Consider the following 25,365-nt stretch of genomic DNA (forward strand, 5'->3'; position numbering starts at 1 on the left):
CCCGCGCAGATGAGCTGCAACCACCGCCATCACCTTGGTGAACGACCGAGGGGCACTGGTAAGGCCAAAGGGGAGCACGGTAAATTGAAAGTGCTCGTTGCCTACCTTGAACTGCAGGTAACACCTGTGGCCCGGCAGGATGGGAATGTGAAAATAAGCATCCTGCAGTACCAGCACTACCATCCAGTCTCCTTGGTCTAAGGCAAACAAGACCTGAGACAATGTGAGCATTTTGAATTTCTCCATTTTGAGGTAGAGCTTGACGGTCCAAACATCCAAAATGGGCCAAAGCCCCTTGTTGTTTCTCGGACTCAGAAAGTAGCGGGAAGAACAGCCACCGCCTACTTCTGAAACTGGAACCCTTTCTATAGCTCCTTTGGCCAAAATGGCTGCACCTTCCTTTTGGAACAGCTCTAAGTGATCCTCCGCCAGCTGTTCCTGACTCTGCAGAATAGTAGGAGGAAAAGCAAGGAAAGGATGAGAATAGCCCTCCTGGATGATCTGAAAGACCCACTTGTCTGATGTTATAGATCTCCAGCAGGGGAGATGACTAATTCTCCCACACACCGGAGGGGCAGAAGGGAATGCGCCCTGGGAAGTAGAGGTCTGCACCACCAAACTTTCTGGGGTGGGGTGTTGGCTAAGGAACTTTGGGTCGCTCGGTGCTAGGCGATGGAGGCGTACAATCGTCCTGTTCACAGGAGCCCTTCTGCTAGGCTTGGACTACGTTCCTAGTAGGACGTCCTTAAGTGCCTCATTAAAGGGCAAAAGGGTTTCAGAGGTGAAAGCCCTAGGTTGAAGCACTTCGGTCAGGAGATTAATCCTGACCTGCACTGAGTGCTGTTCCAGGCCAAGGACCTCAGCTGCCCTCTTAACCACCATAGCACAGGACAACCCCTCCTCCATAGCCACAGTAGGTGAAGACGGCATGCCAGAGTCTGGGGAAGTATCCAGACCACTGGCTTCCCCAAGTTCACCATACCAGTCCATTTTCTCCTCAGACACATCCTGGTTCTCTAAAGGGTCTCCAGACTCCTCCCATTCCTCTCCTGAGCCTAGCACGTCAACAAAGTGCGCAGGCGACAACAGAGAACCCCTGGGTTCTGTCGACATAGGAATCTGCGCCGTATGACGCTGTTCCAGCACCGTGTTACCGGGGGTGAGGATGGGGCTTGCGCCACCAACAACCGTCGGCAACGCCACAGGCACGACTTTGGGTTTGACACAGGAGAAGGTTGCGTTGGTACGACTGGCATCAAACCAGGTCCGAGATCGGACCCCTGAGGCGCCATGGCCAATGACGTCTAACCCGATGGGACCCCATCCGACCCCGCGGAGCCCGAGGGCTCACCAAAGGGGTCGTTCCACTCAAAAACGTGGCACATGGCCTTGCAAAAATCCTTCATTGAGGGGGACTCGCTCTGGCTTCCGGAAACCGAGGGAGGTGCAAAGTAGACCCTGGCTCCGCAGAACCATGCCTAGAGCGTCTGTGCTCCTTACCTCTTTCGACGACGGACGTCAGTTGAGGTGAAGTCGAAGTCTGCTTGGACTTCTTATTCTTGTGCCTCTTCCCAGAGTGTCCAGATGACCTCGAATGGGAGAAAGAGGACTTACGACTCCGTGAGGGATCCCGCAACCTCTTCTTTGACGGGATCGTGACCTCCTCAGAGTCTCGTTCAACGGTGTTGACAGCCAGGTGGCGAGTAACTTCAATGCCCACTCCCTCAAGGTCTTCGGAGCAATCGCAGGGCAGTCTGAATACAACTGCGATTTGTGGTCGCGTTCAAGACACCACAGACATACGCGGTGGGGATGGGTAACAGACATCGCGTGGGAACAAGTCCCGCAAGGTTTAAAACCGGTCTTCCTACCAGACATCGCTTGCACACTAAGTCGAGTAAAAAAGCCTGCCAAAAAGCGGCAGAGGTGTAGCTCTTTCTGGATCAGTGCTTAACTGGTGCGGAAATAAAAGAACGGACATCCGCGTGCCTAGTTGGCCCCAATGTAGGCATAGTGAAGTCATAACCGACACTACCGACGTAACACAGAGCCGAATGGAGCCACCCAACGTCGCACGCAAGGGGTATTGCTCAGTGAAAGTTTCCAGATCCAGCCGGACGCCTGGGAAATTGAAAGGTAAGGAATCTGCAGCTAGAAGTGTATCAGATCCAGAGCGCAACAATTCACATCTGAACCCAATGGAGGAAAAAAAAACTAACCATGGAGTCGATGTCCATGCGCCCAATCACCGAAAGGAGGAGCCACCTACCTCATAACTGGAAAAGACTTTTGAAGAAAAACAAAGTGCAAACATCTGGACCTAACACTAGATGGCAGGCTATGCAAAGCATGTGATCTACAGCTCACATGCCTCAAACATGAAGCACCTCCATCCTGAAAATGAAAGGATACACCAAACTTTTGACTGAAACACAGATGGACACCTGGGTATGGAAAAGGAAATCAAAAGGGTAAAACAAAGCAGACATATTTATGTACCAAGACGTCAAGCACAGCTAGCTCAAGGGCTGTTTATCAAAAGTCATATGGGATCACATTTTCAGGATGGATTTTGTAGAAGTCTTAGCAGAAAAACCCAACATTTATAGGTGGTCTTTTTAAAAAAAAAAAAAAAAAAAAAAAAACAGCATACTTACTGTTGGGTTGAGTGCAATATGTGGGGCCAGTCCTCCCAATGAATAAATGTTAATATCATGATAGCTATACTGCGGCTGAGGGGGAACTGTAGTAGTACACGTGGTGCTGGTCGCTGGAACCGTAGCAGTAGCTAAATAAATAAAATAATATATAAGTACATTGCACAAGCAACTTGCTGCCAGTAGAATAAGGAATATGCTACTTTCCCTTTAAGAAACTGCTTGTAGCATGTAGTGTGGTAGAGTCACACTCCGTACATACTCCTGCCATCCATCATTGAGCTCTTACGTTGCAAGTTATTTTTCTTTGAAGACATTTGAGTCATGAAGGGCTCAGTGACTACTATGGTCATCATTGTGCAATATCAGAGTCCACTGTTACACTATTTTTCTGCGAGCGGTGAAGTATGTAGTAGTGGGTATATAAGGAATATCTACCATGCAAGCAATCAAGAAAAAGCTTTAAGTGAAAGATATCTGTAGTAACCACTGGCTGAAGGAGACCGTGGGCGCGTGTAAATCTACAGCACTACATGCAACTAACATAATTACGGGGTTAGTAACCTATTCCGTTCGTAGCATGCTGAGCATAGCAGGTATGGATGCATCCGACGATCCACCTGGCAATCCATGACTCTAAAATAGCATTGCCATGATGAAGCTGATAGAAAGCTACAAACCACTGTTTTGGGGATTATTTGGAACTGTCTATGTAGTACAAAAGAGAATGCCAATCATCAAAGGGAGGGGAAATAATGCAGGAGGAGCCACGCGTGCCTGAACAATGCATCTGCGTGGTTGAGGCAGCTAGCAATAGTGTACAGGATGGGCGGGGAAGAGTCGGAACAGGAAGCTCTGGATGTGGGAAGGTAAGAGGGTTGGGGGGTAGTTTTTAGGAGTGGGAGTGGTTTTAGGGCTCAGGGCGGGGGGAGGGGGATAGGGATAGTTTTTTTTATTAGGTCAGTGATTTAGGAATCAGGGTAGTGGAAGGGATTTGGGTAGTTCTGGAAAATGAGTTTTTTGGGCTCGGGGATGGGGAGAGGAGTCGTTTTATTTAAGGGCTGGGTGCGTTTAAGTGTGTGGTGATTTTAGGGATCAGAGCGGGGGAGGGGATAAGGTCGTTTTTTTAAAATTGGGGGCATGGCTTTATGCCTCAGGGCAGTGGAAGGGGTTGGGGTACTTTAAGGTACAGTGCGGGGGACAGGGTAGTATATGGTTAGGGGCATGGTTTTACGCCTCAGGGTAGTAGGGAGGCGAGGTAGGGGGTTTGGATTATAGGGCTTAGAGTGGCGCGGGAGGGGGGGGGGGGGGGTCAGAGTAGTGGCGACCTTAGCCATGCATACACCATTACCATTCATGCCTTTACATCGATAATGCTTGGTAAGGACATGCATGGTAAAGAAATGCGTGCTTAAGACGCATTTGTGGTTCGGGCTGCATGGTAGAGACATGCATGGTTTAGCCATGCGTGCCTCTGTCATACAATCACATCTAGTGTGTGAAGTGCTCATTTAGCTGCCGAGGCAGGTCATTGAAAGAAGACTGGGAGCTCAATAGATTAAGATGGAAAGGGGAGACCATCTTTGGCAAAAACTCGGGATTGGTCTTAAGAACTACTTTGTGTTTATGTGTAGTGAAGATCGTTATCTATATATGTACAATGCTAAGTTAGCACAACCGCGTTAGATGTTAGAAAGCCATCTTGCTGCTTTTGCACACGACACTGTAGTCACATGTTATTAAATTGAGAAATGCTTGCTCGACTTTGCTTCACATGAGAACTGTCTGTTGTTCACATCTCAAACAGTGAGCAGCGACCTTGGTCTATACACAGTGTAAAGAAACAGTCTGGGTCGCTAGACTGTGCATGTTGTTGGGTTCAGGTTGATCGGCCCACTATTTAGCCATAACACGCACGCAGCTGCAAATACCTGAAAGTCGGGTGCTTTTAATATTGCAGTGTTACATGTTTTCATTACATTCGAAAGAATAGCTTTCCCAGGAGCAGAGCCTAGCTGATCCTGTGATGTGATCTCACTGAGCTGATCTTTACGGTATGGGGATCCCCATTCAAGCCTAGAGACCTTTTACTAGTCTAATAATAATACTATTAGTTTGCTAGAGAAAGGAAGGTGGCTTAGATCCACTGTCATTTTAGTATGATTACTCCTTTCATTTTCTATGGTATTGTAACTATGCTGATGGTTTTGATTTTAATCGTTTGTCTGCTTATGTTAGCCAAACTACTGCATCTTAAGACACGAGGTTTATAAAATAAACTCTTTCAACTATACCGTGTCTCTGTTTATTCTGTTGTGGACTGATACGAGAATAATTACGAACAGGTATTTCTGATTCCCACCATTCCTGAGATATACACTAAGTCGCTTGTTCTGGGTTGTCTATACATTGGGACAGCCGAGCTAAACCTCGGATAACGAATGGGACACTGACGCTGGTCGGATAAAGGGTTCTGGGTTCCGAGGTGAGCTTTTTGGTACACCACAATTCACTGAGGGCCTGGGTTCCTGCGCATATTTCTGTGCAAAAGCAGAATCCCTGCAACATATGGACTTGGAAAAAAGGTTCATAAACCAAGAGAGCCTGCAACTCTCTGATGCATCTGTGAGACGTCATTGCTATGAGGAATGCATACTTCCAAAAAATTAAGTGCAGAGGACATGCATGCAGTGGCTCAAAAAAACAAGTTAGTTACTTACCTTCGCTAACGATACATCTCTAAAAAAAATAGGGTAGTTATAGATTCCTTACCTTAGAATTACCCTCGGGCATCAGACTGGATCCAGAAAGTTTTTTGTTAGCAGTACCTCTGTGCGTCAGACTGTGGCGGTCGGCTCCGCATCCGCCGTTTGCGTCGTGGTCGCCGGGATGACATCGCGGTAGCTGCTTAAGACACCACCCTCGCATGCTGTCAGTTCTGTACACTACTTTCTGTGCCAGAAACGCAGAGCCATACAAGAGACAGACCCCTGGTGCACACAACTAAGGCCCGTTAAGGATGTCCTTAACCCTAGAAATCAGTTCGCACAACAGGGAGGGTGGGTGGGGCGGTAAGGAATCTTTAACTAACCTACGTTTCTTACAGATATATCGTTACCAAGGGTAAGTAACTTGTTCATCTTAAAGAAACAGTTTGTAATAGATTACTTACCTCAGAATAGATGCCCCAGCAATACCATCCCCGGTGGTGGGTCTGCAAACCAAGTTCATACCAGAAAGTCCTGGAGAACATATCGGCCAAAGAAGCAGTCTCTCCGGACTTGGCTGTCTGTGAGAAAGTGCCATCTTTCTTGCATGGTATGGCCCAACTTTTTGCTGAATATACTTTGACTGAGTGTGGCCTGGACTCCTGCCAATCAGGTGCCCAGGGCCTATGTTCCTTCCCTAAAACACAAAACACAAATTGGCAAACCCTGGACACATGTCAGCCCCTGGTAAATGGTACCCTAGGTACTCAGGGCCTTGTGACCAGGGAAGGCATCTAAGGGCTGCAGAATTCATTGTGCCACCCTTAGAGGCCCTGTACCCTTATACACACACTGCCCTTGCAGGCTGAATGTCTAGGTACAAGACAGAACAGTCGACATGGCACACATCCCTTTGTGCCATGCCCACCACCTACACTGCCATGGCATACATCAGCCACCCCTCTAGCTGGGTGCCCTAAGCCAATGGTGTGGGCGCAGGAGCCCTGTGCGCCTAGAGTGCCCAGGTCGATTTCTGAGCCCTGTCAGTGCAGTGCTGCCATTTAAGAGTACATGGTGCTGAGAGCTCGTCCAACACGAGCTCCACAGCACCATAATGGCAACACTAAAGACTGAGAAGTTTGGTATCAAACTTCTCAGCACATTAAACCCACACTGATGCCAGTGTGGGATTTAATGTACCCAGCACCCCAGAGGGCATCTTAGAGGTGCCCCCTTAAACCTAACCTACAAATCCACGTCTGCTCTGAGGCTTCCTAGGCTGCCACCCAGCAGACATGTTGCTGGACCCCTGGGTAGGAGAGCCCCAGCTCTCCTGGGCCTGCAACAATACACATCCTGTGAGCTTCCCCAGGCCCCTGCAACTCCCCACTCTGGCGGGAAGCTTTGGCCGGAAACCCCAAATAAGGACAGGGGATGTTCCAGCCTGCCAACCCCACCCCTCAGGTGGGGGAGGAGAGGTGAAGCACGTCTCCGGGCTCTCGCCATATTGAAGATGGGGAGCCCTACCCTATCAGGACTAGGCTACTGCCATCCTTCCACAGGAGAGGCAGGATAGGGGGTGTACCCACCACAGGACAGGGACCCATTGGTCCCTGCCCTTAACCTACCTGTAACGCCCCTAAATCTAGTATTTAGGGGCACCCGGAACCTTCCTTCCCCAGATTCCAGATTCAAAACTACAAAGAAGAGCAAGAAGAAAGAAGACCTGCCCTGCAGCTGCTAAAAAGAGGAAGACACCAACGGCTTTGGCCCCAGCCCTACCGGCCTGTCGACCCTCAAACCTGCTCCTGCTCCAACCCGGCATCTCTTGTGGCCAGCAACCTCACCAACCCCGGAGGACCTGGCTGCCTTTTGGCTCCAAGCCCCTGGGACTCCCAGGAGTAGAGGCTCTACTCAAAACCTACCTCTAATCCCTGGCAGCAGCCCGGAACCGCGAACCCAGCACACTCTGCACCAGCCAAGCCTGGCCAGTGCCGGAGTGAACAAAGACCCCAAGGACGACCCCACGGCGACTGTGACCCCGAGACCAGCACCCAAGGACCTCCCTCGACACTCCTGAAGAAGCCTGCAGCCTCAGAACAAGGTGCCACCCCTACCGCGATCAACAGAGGGTAAGATTTCCCGACACCAAAAGGCACCCCTGCACGCGGCGCCCTGCGGCCCCCTGTGCCCAATCCCGGGGTACCTACATAACCTCCAACTACCCAACATACCTCTCGAAGTGGTGGTGGCACCTGAAGAGTCCTCGTCCCCGAGCTTGCAGCCTTTTTCTAAACCGGAGATTTCCCATTGAAATCAATTGAGCGCCTGAAGGCTCAAAAGCACTCTGCACCCAGCCGCCCGAGTTGCCCTGGCAGTGAAAACTACACCTACCTACTTCCCCACTTGCCCTGAGTAAGTGACCAGGAGCCCAGCTCCCACAGCCGCGTGGCTTGCCAGTCAGCAGCCACCAACCAAGGCCCCCCCTATCCCTCATAGGATAACATTGGGCCTAACTCTCTCTGCACCCGGCCGCCCTAGAGCCGCTGAGGGTGAACCAACTGTACCTACTGGACTCTGGGAGACCCCCTGAGTCTGTGCCCAGAACCTCAACTCTGCCAGTCGAGTACTTACCCTTAAACCGCAAACTCTATTTTCCTCATAGGGTAACATTGACTGGCTTTTTCCTGAAATTTCTTTTAAGTGTGGACTTTTCAAATCTTAAAATATTCACCAAAAATCAGCCGAGTGACAAAACCAAATTAGTCACCTGCTCTTAGGTGAGCTCCCAGTGCCGGATCTTGGTGCCCAGCACTGACTCTGAAAAATACTTACAACTGTACTTACCCGTAACCCAATTTTCTTCCATAGGAAACCATTGACTGTTTTTCTGTGAAATTTCTTCTAAGTGTCGATTTCTGCAATCTTTAAATATTCTTCAAAAATCGTATAATATCTGAAACCGTAATTACTTACCTGTTTTGGATAAAGGTCCCAGCACTGAGTCTAGGCACCCAGTACTGGATTACAAAAGTAACGAGAACATACTGTACCTGCAACTTGAATTTTCTTCCATAGGGAATCAGAAAATATTTCAAAGAAATCAGTCAACAAGTGTCAACTTTTAAAATAGCTAAATCTTGTTTAAAAATCATTACAGTAATTAAGTCGACTTTCATCACTTGATTCCGAGTACTGACCCAGGATTGAATCTAGGATCCAGTCCTGGAATTCCAAAAGTAATCTAAAAAGTAATCTGTTGCAAATAACTTGAATTTACCATTGAGCTCAATGCATTGCGTTTAAAGTAGAGTTGCCTACTGCAACCACTTGTAACTGTTTACAAAAGTCAATTGCATATTGCAAAAGTATTTATATGAAACATCTCATTCTGAGAAAGTATATTTTAAATCCAAGTGTTGGTTCTAAAATAAAACAAGCATATATTTTTTTATATATAAATCATTGGCCTAGAGTTCAGTTATTGAGTGTGTGAGACCATTTGTTGGTTGAGTGTGTTCAACAAATGCTTTACACTGTCCTCTGATACTGCCTTACTGCTCGACCAAGCAACCACTTTAGAGAGTAAGGTTATATCTAACTTTAACCTGTCAAACCCTGGGGGACTGTGGACTCTGTACACCCTGTACCTATTAAGGAACAGTATATACAGAGCCACTTTCTCACATATTCTTCCTCCAATTTTTGAGAGGGGCAATGGCAGAGATGGTGGCAGATGGCTGACGTCATTGTTTTTTATTGGACTCCCTTCCACGAAAGGATTGCTTCCTTCTTGACTGCGAATAGGAGTTACCTCGCTGTCCATAAGATTGCGGTCTGTAGGGTTGGAACCTTTGATTAGTTTGAGAGGTTTGATAAGATCGTTGTGGATTATAACCTCCCCTGTTGGAGAAGGATCCACGTCCTTTGGCACCACAAAAGGACAACTTACGAAATTGCAGGCTACCAAGAAACCTCGCTGTCTGTCTTTTTTAATAGCCTGAAGGGCCAAATCAACATGTTCCCCGAACAGTGACTCCCCCATTGAACGGTATGTCGATAATCTTGGTTTGGACCTCTTGGCGAAAAGAGGTTGATTTCAGCCAACCTGGTCTCCTCAATACTGCTGCACCCGCTAATTGTCTAAATCCTGTGGATGCCACATCCACGGCTGCGTCGATTTCCGCAGAGGTATATTCTCCCTCCTGTAGAATCTTCAAGGCCTCGGACTTGGAAGGTTCCGACAGCATGATAATGTAGGGGGAGATGTCGGACCACATTTGTCGAATCACCCTAATATGGTTAGGGAATTTGCAGCCCGAACAGTCGTCGCAGCCATAGTGGAAACCTTCTTTCCAATAGAATCCAACAGTCTGCCATCCTTGTCAGGCGGAGCTGATATAGGTGAAGAGGGGTTCCTGACCCGTCTCTGCACCGCTTGGGCGATGACAGTAAGCTTTTGGCTGGCCGATGAGGCATGTAGGTGAATCACTTGGCACCTTATATTTTTTGTCCAACCGAGGCAAGACTGCTGGAAGAGACTTTGGTGTCGCCATGATTAATTCTTCCTCCCATAGAAAATCTATTATGGGAATTGTCCTGATCTGCTTTCGCAGTTGGTCTTTAAAACCAAAGAAAGCAGTCATCTTTCTTTGTCTCGTAAGGTATGAGAAACTTCTTCGTGGCCCTCTCCATAAGGAGATGAAAACTTCCGATATCCACCGGAGGAGAGTCCACGGGGGGCGGAGCTGACGGTGATGGAGTTTGGATTTGGTATTCGTCCCACTCTGACAGGTCATCCACCTCTCCCTCTTCCCTGTGATCATATTTTGTATTTGCATCATGGGAATGACGAGAAGGCAGTGGAGAAGGTGGTCTGGGAGATTGTAAAGAGGTTATAAGAACCCTTGGCATAGGCGTGGATGGAAGAGACTTCGCCGATTCCGATGGAGAAAAAACGACGATAATAGTCCTGCAACATTTATTGCAAGTTGTTAAGCAATTCCAAAGGCATCTGTGCCGAGGGAACTGTGACAGGAGTTGGAGCTTGAGGCTCAGGACATGGTTCTTCCTCCTGGTGGTCATCTTGGTATTTTATAAACAGTTCTGATGGACTCCTAGCAGTGCGGAATCTATCATCCTCCCCAGATTCCTCTTCCTCCTCCTCAGAATCTAATAATTGTTCAGGCAGCTTCAATGGTGACAGGGCTTCCAATGAGGAGCCAGGACGTTGTAGTAGAGAAGCTGCCGTTGAAGGCAGGGCGGATGAAGCAGTAGCCGATGTTGCATACCAAAAGTATAAATTTGTGCAGGAAGACAAAAGAGGCGTCGACGAGAGTGCCATCGACGAGATCACCGACGATTGTGTTGGCGTCAAAAAAGTGAGCTTCGATGAGGAAGCTGTTTGACAACGAGGCAATTTGTCGACAAGAGGTTAGCCGTCGACGAGGCAATAGTAGACTACGAGGTAATCGTCGACGAGGCAATTTGTCGACGACTAATCAGTCTTAGTCGACGAGGCAGCCGTCGACGAGGCAGCCGTCGACAACACGGCAGTCTTCGACGACTAGGTGGCCGTCGACGAGGAAGTCTTCGTCGACTAGGTGGCCGTCGACGCAGCAGTCGTTGAGATCTTCTTTGCCCTTACCGTCGATGGAGCGCTGACAAGAGATGTAATCTCCTTCGACGAGATGGGTCTAACATCGACGGAGACGAAGCCCGAGATGGGTCTAACCGCGACAGACGAAGCCGATGTCATGATCTTCGGTCTCGGAGACGAGAATGTAACCGTTGACGTAGATGTAGCGTCGACGCTGATAATGGTCAACGAAGGAGCTGTCGACGACGGCATTTTCTGCTGAGGTAATTCCTTGTCAATAAGTCTTTTAGATGTCAGAGACTCTCCAGTCTTTCTCGGGGGCGTAGCAGGCTTAGACTTGGAAGGTGGTGAAGCCTTTTTTGAAGAAGAAGTAGAAGGCAAGCCAGAGCCTTTAGCGGGCTGAACTTCTCAACATCTTGGCCCCAGGAGATAAGTCTTCCTCAGCCATCCTCTTTCTAGAGGACAGACGACCCAGAGGCTGCACTTTCCACCTCACATAAAGGGTTATACTTGTCCTGGATCTTCTGTAGCCACAGAAGTAGGCACCCTTCTCTATCTCTGAGGGTTTTCTGAGGGAAGGTCCGGCAAATCTTACAATCCCTCACCTCATGTTCCGGATAGAGGCAGTAAATACACTTCTTGTGGAGGGTCTTCAGAGAATAGCCGGAGCTTCCCACAAGATTCACAAGGCCCAAAGAGAGACCTCTTAGAAGTTGACATCTTGAAGAAAAGCAAAAAACCAGAAAAAAAAAACTGAAGTACTGAGCAGAGCTCAGGGAAACTCCCTTCACACGACTTGCGGTAGAAAATCTGAGAGCCTGAGCCTCTGAAGAGAACATTCTGGTGGGTGCTGTCGCCTGATTAGCTGCAGTTTGGACTGTACATAATGACTATGATAGTCATAAGTGTGGAAGTTTTTTCCTTGTATCTTAGGCTACTTTACTTCCCGGTTTCATGTTACCAAGGTTTTTTGGTTATTATATGCATAATTATTGCTTTTTTATGTACTGTGGGTGTAGGAGAGTAGGGTCTGCTTTCTATGTTCACCCCCACTTTTTGCTTTTGCTTTACTGGTTTTCAACTTAGATGTGGCTGTGGGCCTGCTAATCAGACCCACAGCCCTGCTGTTCTCTCTCTAAATTGATACTATGTACTTTAGGTGCATAACCCATTTGGATAGGATCACCTTATTGGCCCCTGTACAGTGTACCCTAGGTACCCAGGGCATAGGTGTACCCTAGGCCTACCAGGGGCTGCAGCATATATTATGCCACACCTGGCCTGGCCTTCCATTTTGACACAACTGGCTGATCACTCAGCTGAGGCAAGGTCGTGTAATCACCCCTTGCTTAGGTGTAGTATTCCTATACCTAACTTACATATAGACACATGTGTACCTATCAGCCACTCCTATGGCAGGCCTTAACAATCCTGGAGGCAGAGTGCTTGGTAACATGTGAGATGGTGCTCTAGCATGAGCTGAGCCTGTCTGCAGCTTTCGGAACCATGTCCTTATAGCTGTTCTATGATATAGCCTACCATCTACTCTTAAAGTGCCTTATAATCTTAAATGGTTATGGTAACTATGGTTTGGCTTTATCGAAACATGTCGTGTAAGGTGTCTAACACTGTGGAATAATACCCCCATACCATTTGTGGACATGAGGATATTATTCCCCCCATCTAGAGGGAAAGACATGTTAAAATCATACTTACTGTTAGCCTCTGACCAAAGCCTCAGCATCACAAAATGGATGCTGCTGCCACGACACAAGTCTGACCTCCTGCTGCTGGGAGTGATCCCAGCCAGGGAGGCCTGGACAATAGGTTTCCTGCTTGGGGAGGTGCTAGCACCTCCCCAGACAACCTTTAGTGTATTGGGGCAGGGTGGGCTGAAAGGAATGAGACATGCCTGGGGCACACAAGGTGTTCCTTGCATAGTCCAGTTCAAACCGGCGCTGGGGCACTCCAGCCCCAGCTCTGGCACGAAACTGGACAAAGGGAAGTGGGTGTAACCACCCCCTCCCAGGTCCCACCCATAAGGCGTGACCTAGCAGGTATCCCAGCCCCCCAGATTAGTATAAGAGTGGGAGTTGGGCCTCAAGACTTTAGATTATCCTGAACCTGCAACTTGAACAGAAACTCTGGACCTTCGACATTCGACGAAAGAAGAAGACTGAAGAATCTCCCTTGTGGCCAAGGAGTGGCTACCCTGTGCAAACAGGCACCATCAAGAGACTACCCTTTGCTTTGCTAAAGTTCTACGAGGGACCGACTGCAGAGCCCGACCAGAGCCTTGACTTCCAGACTTCTCCGACCCTGATCCACATCCACAGCCGAGCTGAGATCCGTGGAGGCGACGAGAGACGTGGGACCGGCTACCTGGGAAAAGTGGCTAGTATCTTCAAGCGCAGCTTCTGAGGCACCCTCGAAGTTGTGCACCGGGGATTGAGAAGCCCCAACCCCAAGCACCATCTGCACTGAAGATCAGCCCCCCCACACTCCACGAGTCCTGCGTGGGGCCCCTCTGCATTTTCCTGCTTGCCGCGTCTGTCCGGTTGCTTGCCCGCTGGCTAGTGGCCTTTGAGACGACGCACCCTGAAATCTTCAGCGCTGGTTTTGCTCCTCCAGACTGGCTCCAACTTCTCTGCAAAGAAGAAGCACCCCAGACCTTCCTGGTCTGCACCAGAAGCAAGTCCTCCGTTCTTCGTGGGTTCCGCTTGCCAAGGCTTGGTGAGTCCTAGTCCAACTTTGATGCCGACAGCAAGAGCCTTCGTGGGACAGCTCGCCTCCTGGTCCTGGTCGTCCGACGTTCCCTGGTCCTCGTGGCTGCAGCGACAAGCTTCACCTTCACCTGCAATCTTCACGACATCGCCTGGTTCCTTCCTGGTTCCACGTGGTCACTGGCTAGTGACCTTGACTCTGTCCCTTCTGCTTGCAGGTCTCCTCTTCTTGATCCCAGCCTTGGGATCCACCGGACACTCTTCACTGACTGCCTGTCAGCAACTTTCCTTCAGGCATCCATAGAAGTCCACGACGAAACCCGACGCAAGTTCACACCTATGCACCCGCAGCCTGTGGGCTAGGTAACTTGGGTACTTCGGTGCTCACAAGGGTAGCGACTATCCTAGGGTCTAGTTTCCGAGTCTCGACTCTCTAGCTGCCTCAGAAGTGTCCTTAAACTGTTAATTGCTAACTACTATTTCTATCGACTTTTACGCATTACGTGTGAGTGTTTCCACTCTGCACCTGAATCCCGTGGGCCTCCCACTTCCTAACTATTGCTAGTGTAGTGTAGCCCCAGCGATGGCCTAGGCCTATCCTATTTCCATGCCAGTGGTCCTTATACCACTTACTTAGTATATGGTTTGCGTGGCCCCTAGGGCCTAACTATTACTTACCTGTGTGACTTAATGTATGCATAAATAAGACTGTTGTACTTACCTCTAATCTCATAAAGAGTGCTGAGGGTTTGACTAGAATAAATACACTTTATTTTATATATATCTGTTGTGGTGTCCTTTCATTTGGTATTCAAGGGATTATATATGGTATCACAGCTGGCTTCACATGCCATTCAGAGTTTAGCCTAAGACTGCTCTTGTCCATGCTACCACTAGGATAGCTGGTCTATAAGGTTGACTCTACAACCAATCACCATAAGGGCATTTGGACTGATATAAGGTGTACACTAGAACTAGTGACATCATACATCAGGCCAACTTCTCACAGTGGGACTCCCACTCAGACGACGGGGAATGATTTAGGCATGTGAATCTATGAAAGACACCCTATATACTGGAGAAAAAAGCATTTCCACTTTGCAGCGTAGCAAGTGTGTGTGTGGACCGGGGTGGGGGGGGGGGGGGGGGGGGGGTGGGGGTAATATGCACTTTGACTCTTCAGATGCCAAAACGCTAAGTTAAGCGACCTGGGGTCTCATTGTCTGACTTTACCTGATCTTCAGTGAGATGGTCAGACATTTTGGGGAGGTTCTGATGAGCGATATGGGATATTTTGATCAGGATTGAGGACCAGGGTTGTCTAGCCCATGTTTTGAAGTCACCAGTATTAGAGTGAGGGATACTTGCCCCAACACCCTGACTGCAAAAGAGTTGAGTGGGAGAGGAGGAAAGGCATGGGCAAAGATCCCGGATGAGTTGATCCACAAGGCATTGTCCATGGACTGGGAAGGCATGTTCAGAGTCCACAGTTACACTATTTGCGCCCAGTGGGCAAGTGTGAGAAAGTGGCTCTGTATATACTGTTCCTTAATAGGTACAGGGTGTACAGAGTCCACAGTCCCCCAGGGTTTGACAGAGGTTAAAGTTAGATATAACCTTACTCTCTAAAGTGGTAGCTTGGTCAAGCAGTAAGGCAGTATCAGAGGACAGTGTAAAGCATTTGTTGTACACACTCAGTCAGCAAATGGTTTCACACACTCAATAACTGAACTCTAGGCCAATGGTTTATATATAAAAATATATGCTTGTTTTATTTTAGAGCCAACACTTGGATTTACAATATACTTTCTCAACAGGAGATGTTTCATATATATACTTTTGCAATATGCAATAGACTTTAGTAAACAGTTACAAGTGGTTGCAGTAGGCAACTATTTTTAAACACAACAATACATTGAGCTCAATGGTAAATTCAAGTTATTTGCAACAGATTACTTTTTAGATTACTTTTGGAATTCCAGGACTGGATCCTAGATTCAGTCCTGGGTCAGTTCTCAGAATCAAGTGATGAGTCGACTTAAGTACTGTAATGGTTTTTAACTAATATTTAGCTATTTTAAAAGTTGACACTTGGAAAATATTTCAGAGAAAACAGTCAATGATTCCCTATGGAAGAAAATCAGGTTACAGGTACAGTATGTTCTCGTTACTTTTGTAATCCAGTACTGGGTGCCTAGACTCAGTACTGGAACCTTTATCCAAAACAGGTAAGTAATTACGTTTTCAGATATTATACAGTTTTTGAAGAATATTTAACCCCTTCAGTGCCACGCCCTTTCCCCCTCCTGTGCCGGGCGTTACATTAGCGGGCGGGGTTCATGACGAGATAGTCTCGTCATGGGCACAGCGCAACCGTGCTCCATGACGAGACTATCTCGTCATGGGCACAGAAGAGGTTAAAGATTGCAGAAATCGACACTTAGAAGAAATTTCACAGAAAAACAGTCAATGGATTCCTATGGAAGAAAATTGAGTTAAGGGTAAGTACAGTTGTAGAGATTTTTCAGAGTCAGTGCTGGGCACCAAGATCCAGCACTGGGAGCTCACCTAAGAGCAGGTGAGTAAATTCGTTTTTGTCACTCGGCTGATTTTTGGTGAATATTTGAAGATTTGAAAAGTCCACACTTGGAAGAAATTTCAGGAAAAAGCCAGTCAATGTTACCCTATGAGGAAAATAGAGTTTGCGGTTTAAGGGTAAGTACTCGACTGGCCGAGTTGAGGTTCTGGGCACAGACTCAGGGGGTCTCCCAGGGTCAGGTAGGTACAGTTGGTTCACCCTCAGCGGCTCTAGGGCGGCCGGGTGCAGAGAGAGTTAGGCCCAATGTTATCCTATGAGGGATAGGGGGGCCTTGTTTGGTGGCTGCTGACTGGCAAGCCACGCGGCTGTGGGAGCTGGGCTTCTGGTCACTTACTCAGGGCAAGTGGGGAAGTAGGTAGGTGTAGAGTTTTCACTGCCAGGGCCACTCGGGCGGCTGGGTGCAGAGGGCTTTTGAGCCTTTGGGCGCTCAATGGATTTCAATGGGAAATCTCCGGTTTAGAAAAAGACTAAGCTCGGGGACGAGGACTCTTCAGGTGCCACCACCACTTCGAGAAGTAAGTTGGGTAGTTGGAGGATAGGTAGGTACCCCGGAATTGGGCACAGGGGGCCGTGGGGCACCGCGTGCAGGGGTGCCTTTAGGTGTCGGGAAATCTTACCCACTGTTGATCGCGGTTGGGGGGGCACCTTGTTCTGAGGCTGCAGGCTTCTTCAGGAGTGTCGAGGGAGATCCTTGGGTGCCAGACTCGGGGTCACAGTCGCCGTGGGGTCGTCCTCAGGGTCTTTGTTCACTCCGGCACTGGCCAGGCTCGGCTGGTGCAGAGTGTGTTGGGTTCGTGGTTCCGGGCTGCTGCCAGGTGTTAGAGATAGGTTTCGAGTAGAGCCTCTACTCATGGGAGTCCCAGGGGTTTAGAGCCAAAAGGTAGCCAGGTCCTCCGGGGTTGCTGAGGTTGCTAGCCACAAGAGATGCTGGGCTGGAGCAGGATCGAGGGTCAACAGGCCGGTAGGGCTGGGGCCAAAGCAGTTGGTGCCTTCCTCTTTTCAGCAGCTGCAGGGCAGGTCTTCTTTTTTCTTGCTCTTCGTAGTTTTGAATCTGGAATCTGGGGAAGGAAGGTTCAGGGTGCCCCTAAATACTAGATTTAGGGGCATTACAGGTAGGTGAAGGGCATCGACCAATGGGTCCCCGTCCCAATGGGTCCTCTCGCCATCTCTTCAAGATGGCGAGAGCCCGGAGATGTGCTTCACCTCGCCTCCCCCACCTGAGGGGTGGTGTTGGCAGGCTGGCACATCCCCTGTCCTTATTTGGGGTTTCCGGCCAAAGCTTCCCGCCAGAGTGGGGGGTTTCAGGGGCCTGGGGAAGCTCACAGAGGCGGCATGCCTTTGAAGCTTCCCCCTGCCCATCCTGGGGGAGGAGATTTAGCACCTCGCCCAGGATGTGTATTGTTGCAGGCCCAGGAGAGCTGGGGCTCTCCTACCCAGGGGTCCAGCAACATGTCTGCTGGGTGGCAGCCTAGGAAGCCTCAGAGCAGACGTGGATTTGTAGGTTAGGTTTAAGGGGGCACCTCTAAGATGCCCTCTGGGGTGCTGGGTACATTAAATCCCACACTGGCATCAGTGTGGGTTTAATGTGCTGAGAAGTTTGATACCAAACTTCTCAGTCTTTAGTGTTGCCATTATGGTGCTGTGGAGCTCGTGTTTGAAGAGCTCTCAGCACCATGTACTCTTAAATGGCAGCACTGCACTTACAGGGCTCAGGAATGGACCTGGGCTCTGTAGGGGCACAGGGCTCCTGCTCCTGTGCCCACACCATTGGCATAAGGCACCCAGCTAGATGGGTGACTGATGTATGCCATGGCAGTGTAGATGATGGGCATCGCACACAGGGATGTGTGCCATGTCGACTTTGTTTTTGTCTTGCACCCAAACACTCAGCCTGCAAAGGCAGTGTGTGTGTGTGTGTAAGGGTACAGGGCCTCTAAGGGTGGCAAAAGGAGTACTGCAGCGCTTAGAGGCCTTCCTTGGTCACAAAGCCCTGGGTACTTAGGGTACCATTTACCAGGGGCTGACATGTGGCCAGGGATTGCCAATTTGGGTTTGGTTTGTTTTAGGGAAGGAACATAGGCCCTGGGCACCTGATTGGCAGGAGCCCAGGGCACAGTCAAAGTACATTCAGCAATTCAACAAAAAGTGGGGGCATACCATGCAAGAAAGATGGCACTTTCTCACAGCAAGTATGGAGTAGTGTGTATAAAAGGAATAGAGACCATACAAGCAGAAAAAACCTCTTTAAATGAAAGCTATCTGTAGTAATCAATGGCTTAAGGCAACAGTGGGCGCATGCAAATCTACAGCACTACATGCAACGAATGATGGCCTCCTGCACTGTCATAGTGCCACATGCCAGGCTCCATACGTGCTCACTTAAAAATGTCTCTAAAGCCAGTGGTCAGAAGGAGAGTCGCATGGAAGTTCTAGTGTTGGTAAGGGCCAGCCTTCATCTCTCTCCGCTTTACAGTCTATGCCCAGCATGTGCATCTACAACCACACATGCTACGAATGGAATAGGTTACTGACCCTGTAATTATCTGTTCCTAGCAAGCACATAATTGTGCAAACCAGGAGGTGACAGAGTGGCTGAAAAAGACAGAAATTGGTGGAACACCTGTACTTTAGGGGCAAGGGAAGGCTTTGCCCAGAAAGGAGTTGAGAACTGCCCCTACAAAGGGCTGGATTTGAAGAGGCTCAAAGTAGGATTAAGTGGCATTCACCATAAACCCTAGACTTTAGGAGCAAAACTGACCTGGGAGTGAGCCAGGCCACATTCTTGTCTGCTTGTGCTCTCCATCAGCCGGTCGTATAGGTAGGGGAAAATGTAAAGTCCCTTCCTGAGGTAAGTGGCTACTACTGCTAAGCATTTGGTAAAGACACTCAAGCCATAGTAACTCCAAAGGTGTAAACCCCTACCACTCTACTCGCGAACGCCCTATTGCTTGCTTTGGTAGGGTAGGCTTTAGGTAAGTGACTTGATACCATCTGGACTGAGGAGTCCAAAAGGAGCCTCTGCAGTGCGAGACCTGCAAAGCACCAATCGCCTTGGCAGTTCATGTGTCTTTCTTGACTTGGAGAAGACACACGGATCCAGGAGTGGTGCCGCAGGATGACTAAGGGGTTCACACTCCTTGCAGCAATATAAGCTACATCCAAAGCACACCCAACCATGGCATTAGAGCTGGCCTTGCCTTCTACACTCAGTGCCCCCCCACCCTGCCTGCTGCATGAGCCCCTACATCTCCTCCCAGTTGGCTCTGTTGTACCTGGAGAGGAGGCCTACTGAGCTGGTGATGCGTTTTGGGCTTGAGACTGGTCAAGGATCCATGGCCTTGGCTCTCCTCTGCTTCTAGTCCTTGGCTCGATGTCAATCAGCACTCAATTCCTCCTACACAGTCATATGCTGGAGCTGAGAACCACCCCCAGGAGGATGGGCATCGGGCCCAGTGCTGAAGAAGGCATTAGCTTTGTCACAAGCCTCAAAGCTTGTCGTCGAGGGTGGGGCTTGGCTCCGACATGCAGCTGCAGAGAAATTGTGATGTCAGGGGCATTGAGAGTACTCAGACATGGCATAGTCTGGAGCCAACCGAGGTAGATACAGCATCACAGGGAACCTCTTCTTCCTCCAGAAAACTCTCCAAACATATTGGAACAGATGCATTTTGGGCTGGGCGTCAGGGAATTTTTTCAGACTTGCCTAACGCCACCACCTCTTCTTCGGTGCCCAGAGGATTGGCTTTGCCAAAATTATCTGGTGTGTCCGAAGATGACTGGGCAGTCTTGCTGCATGCCCACATTCTGTATTGGTATGGATATGGCCTTTTTACTGCAAAACGATGAACAGCAGCCACAGCAACTCTTGCTGTGCTCCAAGAGAGAAACAAGATGAAGTTTGAGTGCGGGGTGGGCCACGAATAGAGTGACACTGGGGACATATGGAAGGTTGTCCATTCCATCACATAGGACCACGTCTTAATTCTCCAATGGTGGGCCAGAGCATGCAGTGGCCGGAGAGGCTCAGAGGCCTGGTTGCACATTGTCAATGTAATATAAATAGGGAACCAGTGCCATACATTCAAAAGCACAAGTTTTCTTGTGACTGGCTGAAAGTCAGTGGACTTAAGGATGCAATAGAAAAAGACTAATTGAAACCAGAAGCACACTGGATCAAGTCCAAATCCAATGGCAAAGAAAAGTAACAATGGAGTCTGTGACCATGCGCATAGACGACCCAGAGGAGGAGTCACTAAGACTTCTTAGAAGAAAGACTTGCAATGTCTGAGCCCAACACTAGATGGCAGGAGTATGTAGAGCATGGGTAAATACCGTCATATATGCTATGAACATTAGGTTCACTTGGACTAGTGGGGTTTCCTGAAAATTGTGAACATATAGAGTAAGGAATATGCTACTTACCAGTATGCATCTGTTCTTGGCATGTAGAGCTGCAGATCTACACACTTGTGCATAGATCGCCATCTGGTGTTGGGCCCGGATGTTTGCAGTTGTTTTTCCTCTTGGAAAGTCTTTGGAAGACACGCGGTCGGTGACTCCTCCTTTGGATCGTATTGCGCATGGGCTTCGGCTCCATCCTCAGATTGTTTTTCGCCAACAGGGATAGAAGGAGCGTAGTAATAACAGGAAAGATGCCCATGTGTGTTGTATGTAAATAAGATTAACTGGAAAAGATAAAGGTAGCCGGGTGGGCGTGTGTAGATCTGCAGCTCTACATGCCAAGAACAGATGCATACTGGTAAGTAGCATATTCCGTTCGAGGCATATGAGCTGCAGATTACACACTTGTGCATAAATTATATAGCAGTACCCACCCTTAGCGTAGACCACCAGTATCTGTTGCAGTGGTTTGAAATAATGTTTTGAGTACAGCCTGGCCCACACTAGCTTGTTGCTTAGTTTGCACATCTACACAATAGTGTTTAGCGAAAGTGTGCGGTGATGACCATGTAGCTGCTATGCAGATATCATCTAATGGGATGTTCCCTAAAATTGCCATTGAAGACCTTATTTTGAGTGTAGAGTGGGCTTTAGGGGGAACGGATAGCGTTAGTTTTGCTTTGTGGCAGCAAATCTGAATGCATTTGACAATCCACCTAGCTATTCCCGACTTGGAGATACGGTTGCCCTTGTGTGGTGGAGAGAAAGAGACAAACAGCTGTTTGGTCTTACGGAAAGGTTGTGTTCTCTGTATGGAGTAGAGTAAGGCTCTTTTGACATCTAGTGTGTGAAGAGCCCTTTCTGCAACGGTTTGTGGTTGCGAGAAGAAAACTGGTAGGTCTACCGCTTGGTTTATGTGAAAGGGAGAAATGACTTTAGGGAGGAATTTTGGGTTGGTACGGAGAACAACCTTGTTATGGTGCATTTGTTGAAAAGGTTCTTGAATGGTAAGTGCTTGTATCTCACTGACCCTTCTGAGGGAAGTGATGGCTACAAGAAAAGCGTTTTTCCATGTTAGGAATTGGAGTTCACATTTGTGCAGAGGTTCGAAGGGAGACCCCATTAGTCTGATGAGAACGATGTTTAGGTTCCACACAGGTGAGGGTGGCACTCTGGGGGGAATCATTCTTTTGAGGCCTTCCATGAAGGCTTTAATGGCAGGTACTCTGAAGAGTGAGAGATGTTGCCTGTTTTGCATATAAGCTGCTATGGCTGTGAGGTGCAGTCTAATAGACGTATAGGCTAGATTGCATCTTTGCAGGTGTAGTAAATAGCCTATGATGTGTTGAATAGACACATCTAGGGGGATTGATGGTATTGTTGTGACAGTAGACAACAAAACGTTTCCACTTGGCAGTGTAGCACGCTCGAGTGGTGGGTCGCCTAGCTTCTTTGATGTCGTTCATATGGTCAGAGGGAAGATTGAGGTAACCAAATTCTAGGATTTCAGGAGCCAGATTGCTAAGTTGAGCTGAGCTGGGTCCGGGTGCCTGATCTCTCCATGGTTCTGGGTTAAGAGGTGTAAAGAGAGGTAACTTTTGGTGCGGTACTACAGATAGTTCCAGCAGTGTGGTGGACCACGGTTGTCTGGCCCAAGTTGGAGCTACTAGTATGAGAGTGAAGGAGTGTTGTTGTAGTTTGCGCACCACTAATAGAATGAGTGGGAGAGGCGGAAAAGCGTACGCAAATCTGCCTGGCCAGTTCATATCGCATTGCCTGGGTGTGGACATATGGGTGTGGATATCTGGCCGCTTGGGAATTTGGTGTTTGTGGGTGGCGAAGATGTCTATCTGTGGATGCCCCCACAGTTGAAAGTGTGGGTGAAGAACTTGTGGATGTAGTTCCCACTCGTGGATCTGTTGTGTGTCTGCTGAGTAGATCGGCTATAGTGTTTTGGACTCCTGGGACATGTTGGGCCAGGAGAAAGATTTTCTGGGGTATGACCCATCTCCATATACTCTGGGCTAGCTGAGAGAGCTGTGGAAAGTGTGTGTCGCCTTGTTTTTGTATGTAGTACATGGCTGTCATGTCTGTGCGGAATAGGACTACCTTGCCTAAAATCTGTGTTTGGAAAGAGTTTAGGGCTAAGAATATAGCTAGTAGCTCCAGATGGTTGAGTAACTTTTGTTGAGGTGTCCTTCTGCCCTGCATCGTGTGATGTAATAGGTGAGCTCCCCAGCCGGAGAGCGATGAGTCCGTTGTCAGTATTATCTGAGGAACAGGGTCCAGGAACGGTCGCCCTTTGGAAAGGTTTTTGGTGGTCCACCAGTGCAGAGAGCGATGGGTACGACCGTCTACCAACACCAGATCTGTTAATTTATCTTGGGCCTGGTTCCATTGGTGCGCTAAGCACTCTTGGAGAGGACGCATCTGGAGTCTTGCGTGAGGTACTATGAATATGCAAGAGGCCATCATCCCGATTAGTTGCATAAACACTCGAGCTGGAACGGAGTGTTGTGCTGTAAATTTTGCGCCCAGAGCCTGAATGCTTGTGATCCTGGCCGGACTGGGGTAGGCTGGCGCTTTTGAGGTGTCTATGGTGGCACGGAGTTATTGTTTTACGTGGGACGGTTGCAGATGGGACTTTGCGTGGTTTACCGTGAAGCCCAGTTGGTGAAGTAGCTGGATAGTGTCATGGTACACACTGGTTGTATGAACTGGATTTTATTAGCCAGTCGTCTAGGTATGGGAAGACATGGATGTGTTGTCTGAGGTGTGCTGCCACGACTGCTAGGCACTTGGTGAAAACTTGTGGTGCTGTTGTGACTCCGAATGGGAGTACTTTTAATTGGTAGTGTTGGTTGTCCACTACAAATCTGAGGAACTTCCTGTGAGCGTGGTGTACAGGGATGTGGAAATAAGCGTCTTTTAGGTCTAAAGTGGTCAGGAAGTCGTTTTGGGAGAGCAGGGGAAGTACCTGCTGAAGTGTTACCATGTGAAAATGGTCTGTGTATGTATGTGTTTAGGGGCTGGAGGTCTAGGATGGGCCGTAGAGTCTCGTCCCTTTTTGGTATGAGAAAATATAGGGAGTAAACCCCCAGATTTCGTTGGTTGGTAGGAACGTGTTCTATCGCCCCTTTTTGTAGGAGGAAGATTACCTCCTGCTTTAGTAATGCTAGATGTTCCTGTGAAATTGGGTGTTGTCTGGGTGGAATGTTTGGGGGGCTAGACATTAGTTCTAGGCAGTAGCCTGACCGAATTATATGCGTCACCCATTTGTCTGAGGTGATGGTAGCCCAGACATGAAGGAAATTTTGGAGTCTGCCCCCGACCGGAGTGGGATGGTCTGGGGGGGAGTGGAGGGAAGTCATTGGTTAGGTGTTGAGGCAGAACGGCCAGTGTTTGTCTTGCCTCTGCCTTTATTATTGTTGCCCCTGTAGCCGCCTCTTTGGTAACCCCTTGTGAAGGTTGATTGGGTAGGAGCTTTATATGATGTGTAAGCGGTATCAGAGGAGTAGCCTCTGGAAGTGCTCCGAAAGGAGGAACGGCGAAAGGAACGCCTGGGAGGGTGTGATTGTAAGGCTACCATAGATTTCGCCGTGTCGGTCTTTTTTCTTTTTTTCTAGGGCCTCATCCACTTTTGGGCCGAACAGATGTTCCTGGTCAAAGGGATGGTTCAGGATGGAAGCTTGCACTTCTGGTTTAAATCCTGAGCCAGGCATGGCGACGGAGGACGCTAGTATTGATGGCCCTGGAGGCGGTGTCTGCTGCATCTAGGGCACAACGGCTGGAGGTATTAGTGATGGTTTTGCCCTCCTGATTTAACTCGTTTGCCCTATTTTTGTATTTGTCAGGGAGGTGTTGCATTATGGCTTCTAGTTCGTCATAATGGGCCCTGTCATATCTAGCCAGTAACGCTTGTGTATTGGCGATACACCATATGTTGGCAGCTTGTGATGCAGTGCGCTTGCCGGATTCGTCCAAGAGTTTGGACTCTTTGTCAGGTGGTGGTGCTTCGCCTGACGCCTGGGAGTTGGCCCTCTTTCGTGCTGTGGACACTACCAGGGAATCTAGTGGGGCAGGCTCCCTGATGTAGGAGGGATCTGTAGGGGCAGCTTTATATTTCTTCTCGATGCGCGGGTTAAAGACCCTGGCTCTGACTGGGTCTTTAAAGACCTCTGGCGCATGTTTTACAACCCCTTTGAGCATGGGCAGTATGGAGGTGGCCCTATGCGTGGTATCAAAAGTATCCAGGAGGAAATCCTCCTCCACAGGTTCGGTATGGAGATCTACCCCGTGATAGTGTGCAGCCCTCTGGAGTAATTGGTTGAACCCCAATGAGTCTTCTGGTGGGGATGGTCTCGAAGGATAGAGATCATCTTGTGGGACGTTAGGGATGTCGGGGATGTTATAGTCGTCCCATGGGTCTGGAGAGCCTGTGGGAGTGGGGTCCCCTGTGGGTGAGTCATGGGGTGCGTCCCCTATGTCATCATATATGTTATCATGATAATCATCATCCGGAGGGGGTGTTGGGGAATGATGAGGAGGGGTGGAGAGGGAGAAGGTGGGGGGGCGGGGGCGGTGGAGGGGGTGGACGAGGTGGGGAAGGTATTCTGAAAGGTGAGGTAGCAGAGTCCTTCCTTTTTGGAGGAGGAGCTGGGGCAGGTTTTTCCAGCTG

At 48.9% G+C, this 25,365-nt stretch overlaps 1 protein-coding gene across 10 annotated transcripts in view; it reads right to left on the minus strand.

Moving 5' to 3' along the window:
* The window catches only part of CNOT1 (CCR4-NOT transcription complex subunit 1), a 1,579,387-nt gene that overhangs the window by 708,213 nt on the left and 845,809 nt on the right, over positions 1–25,365 (minus strand). For all 10 annotated transcript variants that reach the window (XM_085638198.1, XM_085638193.1, XM_085638201.1 and 7 more), the window contains one exon: positions 2,658–2,788. In XM_085638198.1, coding sequence (XP_085494324.1) covers positions 2,658–2,788 — 131 coding nt within the window. The remainder of the gene's footprint in view (positions 1–2,657; positions 2,789–25,365) is intronic.

Source organism: Triturus cristatus, chromosome 12 (genome assembly GCF_964204655.1).
Source record: "Triturus cristatus chromosome 12, aTriCri1.1, whole genome shotgun sequence".
Lineage (NCBI taxonomy): Eukaryota > Metazoa > Chordata > Amphibia > Caudata > Salamandridae > Triturus > Triturus cristatus.